This window comes from Belonocnema kinseyi, chromosome 1, assembly GCF_010883055.1.
Source record: "Belonocnema kinseyi isolate 2016_QV_RU_SX_M_011 chromosome 1, B_treatae_v1, whole genome shotgun sequence".
Lineage (NCBI taxonomy): Eukaryota > Metazoa > Arthropoda > Insecta > Hymenoptera > Cynipidae > Belonocnema > Belonocnema kinseyi.
Window position 1 is genome coordinate 173,282,718 of NC_046657.1, and position 7,083 is coordinate 173,289,800.

A 7,083-nucleotide genomic window follows, 5' to 3' on the forward strand; every position below is an offset into this window, starting at 1 on the left:
GCGATTTCGCTGGAAGCGGGTGCAATTTTTCAGATTAGCACCCGCTCCCGGCGAAATCCTGCGGTTGTCCTTATGACAAATTTTTAATTATATATGTATATGCACTCACAGAAAAAGTGTGACAGAAAAACGCAGTTGCAGAAGTAGCAGTAGTGCAGGCAAGGTCTCCTGTTATGAGTGCGGCTGCTTCGATCATTGAAAAGCCCTTTGTATTTGCCCAAAAAGAGTAATGGTTAGAACATTTAGGCGCAAAATTTTGCTCATTGACTCTACATACTTCATTTTCAGAAGCCAAAAATGTGCAATTTCCTTCAAGGATTATCTCCGTACGTTCTTTAGTTTCCGATATGGCAGCTCTCTACTCTTTTGTCATTAACTTATCGACAAATGATTATTTCTGACACAAAAGTTGACCATTGTGTACAGAAAAGATGAAAGAAATTAATATATTCCAAGTAGATTGTATGTAATTTAATTTTAGGTTTAACAGCCATTTTTGAGATTCATTTTTAACAGTCATTCAAAGCAGAGTATTCTGGAAGTATCGTAAGATGCTGGTACTTTTTCGCCTTACAAACAAACAAGTTTTTAAAATGTTAAGATCTTAAATATGATTTTAGCAAAATGTTTTTTTTTCATAAATAATTAATAAATAATTTAATAAATGTAGCCCCGGTTTTCCAAAAGGTATATAAATCAGAGATTGATTGCAGTTCTGTCATTCTAGCGTGTAGTAGGAAAGTTAGTTACAATTATTATTTTTATTTGGTTTTAGTATGAACTATTAAAGGATTACAAAGCTTTAAATACAGTTCGTGAATTGTTGGTCATCATTCGAATTTGGGGTCTATTGCGTTCCTCATGTTTGCCTGTCTTCCTTCGAAGCGTCGACAACTTAGACGTGCTAGCTTTACTCTTTAGACTCTTGTCAAAACTGGTTCCCCCTAATGGCGATGCACAGCAAATTGACGACAGCTTAATTGGTTAGTCAACTTTTATTACAATTTTGTTGTTTAGATATGGGCCTAAGAATAACAGGGGTCCAGGTCTGTTATATCGGGGGATATAACGAGGGGGAGGTGTCTCCCCCGTTTGTTGCTTCAACTATGTTTATTTGATAGGCCTACTCCCCTTTTATTCCTTGGTCTTTGATTTAGAGTATAACCTAATTAAAAAAATCAATTCTGTATGTATAAAATTTGAAATATGTTTAGGCAGAAATAATTTTTGCAGTATTACGTATACTTTTTTCATTTCTGAAATTGCAATTTTTTCCTTGTAGATGAATGCTGTTTACTTCCGAACCAAATACTTATTCCACAATTACACCAGCCGAACAATATTACGGAAATCGCATCACCAGCTTTGTCTTACCAGAATCTCCCTCTTCAGGTATATAGTTTTTAAATTTTGTATCAAAAACTGTTATCATAAAACCCAGTTTAGAATTGTTAAATTCTTTATCACAAACGTTGAATAATTAAAGGGGTTCTGATAGTAGCTGGTGCTACTTGTGTCGACCAGGGTAGTATTTAATAAAAAAGGTTGGAAGTTCTATTCTTCCAACCTTTTTTATTAAAGGGGTTCTGGTCTACTTTCATGGGGATTGGAGCCCGTGACTGACAACATGGCCAGTGTCAAAAAATTATTCTAGAAGATGTGATACATGTCTACGCATAACCCTGAAACTGAAAATTATTATTATTATTTGTTTATTGATAAGATGCTTAGGTCATTGACCTGTACAAATGGGTTGTTTAAAGCTAGAAAATATTCTACAATAAAAGAACAAGAATTAAACTTAATTGTTTTGCCTATTTAAGTCTCAAGTACAAAGGTGCGGATGCGCAAAATGGCTTGTACTAGTTTAAATAAATTACTCATTTCAAAGGCAGAGGTGGTATTAAAAATCATAAGCCAATATTGCCTAATCACATTCGGATCCGCAGTGTTTCTAATAAACGGAGGTCTGAAATCGTTGTAGGCAGGACATTGTGCCAGTAAATGATACAGATCTTCTACCTGATTAAGATTACATACTGAACAGACGTTACCTGCTTCGAAGTCATATCTTAAGTCATTTAAGCAGACTCTTCCTCTTTTGGATCCCAAAAGCCTAAGCTGAGCCATTATTCTTGTAAAGATCAAGGGAATTCTTAGTTTCAAATAAGAGTTTTCTAGAAAAGTCAAAGGGAGGTAAGGATAAACTTGCAAACTCTCGGAGGATTCCAGTCTAGCAAGATCAGAATTTAGGAGGTGAATTCTGTAAGTATCGAGTATACGATCCTTGTTTATCTTTAGTGAATTGGCATCCAAGGAAGACCACATCCTTCCCACACCGCACTGGTCAAAAAAGTGCTTCAATTGCAGAAACCAATTATATTCGGGTTTTGCATCTTTCTCGACTGATAGGCGAATCAATCTTTCTAGACACGTTTTAGGAAGTCTCCCCTCTCTCATGTCGAAGACTCTTTCCAACCAATTCAAAGCCTGCTTTAAGATATCATATGAAAGTTGCCTAGAGCCTGTTTCAATCCTGACCGCATAATTAGGGGTGTAAAGAGGAAAAGCCAGTATTCTCTTATAAAAATTCGTCTGAATTTTCTCAACAGACTCATGATACCGTAAACCCCAGGCTGCAATAGCAAAGAAAAGGACGCTAAGACACATGCTGCGAAACAGCACTCTCTTAGTGTCCCAAGAGTCGCACTTCGATGAAAAGAGAATCCTGAGGACCGCACCCATAGCTACATTTGAAGCACTTATCCTTCTTTCACACGCTTTAGCAAATCTCCCTGAGCTAGAGAAAGTAGTGCCAAGATAATCATACGTCTGCACGATCTCCAGAGGTTCGCCCTTATAACGGAAGCTATAATCTTCCCGGATGTTGCCCTTATAAAAAATAAGAATTTTAGATTTACTTTCATTAATGGAAAGAAAATTTTCTTCGCAGTACTGAGCAATTATATTTATGTTCCTCTGAAGGTCAACTGAAGAAGCTGCTAGTAGCACAATATCATCCGCGTAAGCCAAAAAGAATACTTCCGTAAGATAATTAACCATAACTCCTCTGGCTCCATGATTTATTAAGTATTCCTCAAGATCACTGAGGAATAAGGCAAATAGTATCGGACTCAAACTTTCACCCTGGAGGAGACCTAAGGTTGCCTCCTCCACCGGGGTGGTGTAACCTTCAGTTGAACGTATAGAAACAGTAGCTTTCTAATATAGGTTAGAAATAATTTTTAACATTTTGGTGCTGACGCCCTTCTTCAGGAGTTTTTTCCAGAGGTGACGATGGTCAATAGAGGGGAAGGCCCTTTTGAAGTCAACAAAAAATGAAAAGTTTGCCCCCTGTTTCAGAAAGACGTATTTGGATAATAGAAGATAGGGTGAAAATGTGGTCCAAACAGCTTCTACCACTTCTGAAACCAGCCTGGTTCTCTGGAAAAGCACCTGTACTCCCAGCCCACTTGGAGATCCTGGATAGCAAAACCTGCGTGAAAATCTTAGTTACACAGTTAACAAGGGCAATTTCTCTATAATTTGAGGGGTCTGTTTTGAGGCCTTTTTTGTGTATCATAATAAGATGAATTTTTGCCCATTTAGATGGGACTTCTTCTTCCCCTCAGATTCTCCCAAACAAGCCCTCCAAGTATAGGAGCCAATTCTCTGGGCGATACTTATAAAATTCATTGCTAATACCGTCCTCCCCCGTAGCCTTGTTTAATTTACATTTTTTTAAACTTTCTCGAATTTCATTTTGGGTAAAATCGGAGTCCAAAAGAGGATGACAGACTTCAAACCAGCAGATATCTAATGCAATACGAGGCGGATACATTTCATTGGCAAATTCCTGCCACTCTGCTAGGCTGATATGTCCAACAGTGGAGGCTCGACATCTAAAATTGTTAACCGCCTTCCAGAATTTCGCTGAATTATTGGCTGAAGCCAGATCATTGAGGCGGGAACTCTCAAATTCCTTACGCTTTTTATTAATCAAACATACATAGTGTCGTTTCGACCCTTTGTAAACCCTATCATCAGCGTCCGCAAACCCTGATTCTTTACACTTTTTTAACTCCCTCTTTATTTTACGAGCCAGATAGGAACATTCATCATCGTATCAGGGTTTTTTTCTAAATTCTCCTATATATTGCTTTTTTGTCAACCCCACCTCTTTCGCTATCTGAGTGATTGTAACCGTGATTTTATCATTTATGACATCGATAGGTGCATTTTCCTGTAGAGTAACATTAGGAACGGACTTCATGCCCTCGATGTAGGCTAATTCTAGATGATTTTTCTATTTAATCGACTCATTTAAAGAATTTACATTTAGTTTACAATTGGAATCCCCTTTACGATATAAGTATAATTTTGTAACTATCGGAAAGTGATCAGATTGTGTTGCCATCGAAAGACTTTCGAAATCCTCTACAAATTCTAAAAAATTAATGCTGCAGGCAGCGAGATCAATTATACTATTACCCAATGGTTCCTGAGAAGCCACATGTGTAGGACTGTTAATAGTCACACACCCCCTACCAATATAGGTAAATGGGAATATTTTTCGAGAAACTCAGAAAGAGTGGTATCCAGTGTCTCAATAAGACTATCTATATTCAATGAGGGGGAAAGGTAAACACTGCCTAGAATAAATTCTATATCGCCAATTTTACACTTTATAAAAATCCAAGACGCAGTCCTAACAATTATTTCATACTTATAGATCTCGGTATTAATTAAAATAGCAATGCCACCGCTTGGATGGCCTCTTGGATTATTACGAGAAGCGTTACTTACAATAATATCATGGGTTGGTAGCCACCTCAGCCGTGAGGAGGGGGGTACTGTCAACCAAGTTTCGCATATACAAACCACATCTAGTGGGAGGACATAATCTGCGATTTCTGGCAAATTGGCAAAGCCATGGACATTCCAATGGATGAGACGAACTTGATCCTGAATCCAAGATGATTTATCTCCTACAGACGATGAATTGGTCTTCAAATGTTGTAATAGTTTCATTGTTGAGCTCCTGCATTGCTATTCCGATGCAATCTCATTTCTGCTATTGGTTCGTATTCTAGAAGATGCACCTCGACGAGGTGTAGCATTCAAATACTTATCCATCGAAGAAGCAGATTCGGAAGAAGCGCTATCCTTCCGCTTGGAGTTGGGCGGTCTACCCCTATTGTTCTTTTTAACAGTGTTGACGACCTGAGAGAAATTATCAACAGAGTTCCCTTTCGGAGTTGAATTTAAATCAAAAGTGATTTCTTGGATTTCACTTTAAGAAAGAGGCTTATTATCGATAAACAGTTTATTTCCTTTTAGGAAAATGTTCACTCGCTTGGATTTAAGTTTATTTCTTATTTCAATCAGTGTTTTCCTTTCCTCTCTCTCGACCTTCGATCTGTCATTGCTGACTGCGAGTTTGTGTATTTTCAGTTCGTCTGCCTTATCAAAAATCAGCTGTTTCCACTTATAGGCCACCAGCTTATTCAAAACAGGCCTGACGCCGGGCGTACTACCCAATCTGAAAACGGAGTCGAAAGCATTTTCATTAATCTCAATATCAGCTTTTGAAAAGGCACTCAAAACAGATGCTTGTAGGTCTGTTCACCTCTTTGTTATCCGGGAGATTGAACAACACCACATTATTCCTCTTAGCCTATGTGTTGTTGCCTTCAAAGAACTAACATCCTCCTTAATAGTAGCAAGACAAGCAGTGTCCTCTTTAATTGAACTAAGTATAGCCTCCAATTTTGCTGGATCCATTTTAGATTTCTATAAGTACAAACCTGAGCGGAGATTATGATATCCAACGATTGTAGGAAGGAACTTAGAATCACCCCTCGAGCGAAATTCTCCGCAAACCTTTATGTCCAATATTATGCACAATATTTCGAAAAAACAGGAAAAATCACCAGAGAACTTAAAACGTCCAAGTAAAAGACACCACACAACTCTCAATATTCCCGAAATTCAATAATGACCGCAGGATTAATCGGATTTAAGAGGAGCTCGAGCGACAGCCAACCTTACTGAACGGCGCCATTTAATTTTTCCAAACTGAAAATTAATTACTATTCTCTTCAAGTACTGTAAGACTGTGCATCCCTATAGTTTGATTGTCGGCTGCTCAGAAAGTAGTAAAAAATAGGATTCAAAGTTTCTCGTATGAAAACGTTCAAATTTAGCGTCAAAGCCTTCGCGTAACGAATGTGATTTAATGAGAGTTGGATGTTAGGGGGAAAATACTTTGGGAACTGTAAATTTGCCAAGTTGGTATAAAGAGTTGAAAGTGAAATAATAATTTTCGTAATCGGTGTTTTAAAAGTTAACATGATAATTCAAACCTTTCCCGAATGTCTTGAGCTTGGCTCGCATGTGCAAGATGTCGTAACTACAAGTCAGATTCATTACAAGAGCGGTAAGTCATGTTTAAGACAAGTTAAATTTGAAATATTGTTAGAGTTTAAGAGTAGGATAATGGAAAAAATCTGCCCGCTCTTCGAGCGTATACTCATCGCGCGTAGGGCGCGCGTCTGATGCTTCTCGCGCTCGATAATGTATTTACCTCGAGCTACGCTCTCGGTGTTTTTGCAGACTTTTTAAAACTAAAGTTCAAAGCATCGAAAAGAGTATTTTCGTGATTGTGAATTCTCTTTTGTTAAAGCTTCTTCGGCTTTAGCGAACACATTCTTATAACGTATCTCGTGCTTCGCACTCGAGTGTATCCCTGAAATTGTATATCATTCCCATAAATGTATATTATTATAATTCATAACATGCATTGGTATTAAAACAGACGTAGTTTCATTTGTCTCGTCAAAAACAAATCGCTTTTTTTTTAAATTTGTTTTCAAAATTTTATTGAAACTTTCGTGGTTTTTCTACAAACTGCATTTGTTCATCTCCAATGTTATTTTTATGATTTAAACTTTACACGTAGGTCTACTGAGCACCCTATTGCTTCATCTCCTAATAATTGATTAAAAAAGACTTTCAAAGCGTCTAGGGTAGAGAGTCTAGTTACAACAACAAGCCCACGAAACTTCGATTAATTAGGGGGGG

The 7,083-nt window shown here is 37.6% G+C and overlaps 1 protein-coding gene across 3 annotated transcripts in view; it reads left to right on the top strand.

The window, feature by feature from the left end:
- LOC117171176 (mediator of RNA polymerase II transcription subunit 16-like) overlaps positions 1–7,083 on the top strand; it is a 59,446-nt gene that overhangs the window by 21,724 nt on the left and 30,639 nt on the right. For all 3 annotated transcript variants that reach the window (XR_004466852.1, XR_004466851.1, XM_033358244.1), the window contains exons 4-5: positions 776–983; positions 1,283–1,392. Coding sequence is in view for 1 of the 3 variants with exons in the window: in XM_033358244.1 (XP_033214135.1) it covers positions 776–983; positions 1,283–1,392 (318 nt within the window). In the remaining 2 variants the exon portion in view is untranslated. The remainder of the gene's footprint in view (positions 1–775; positions 984–1,282; positions 1,393–7,083) is intronic.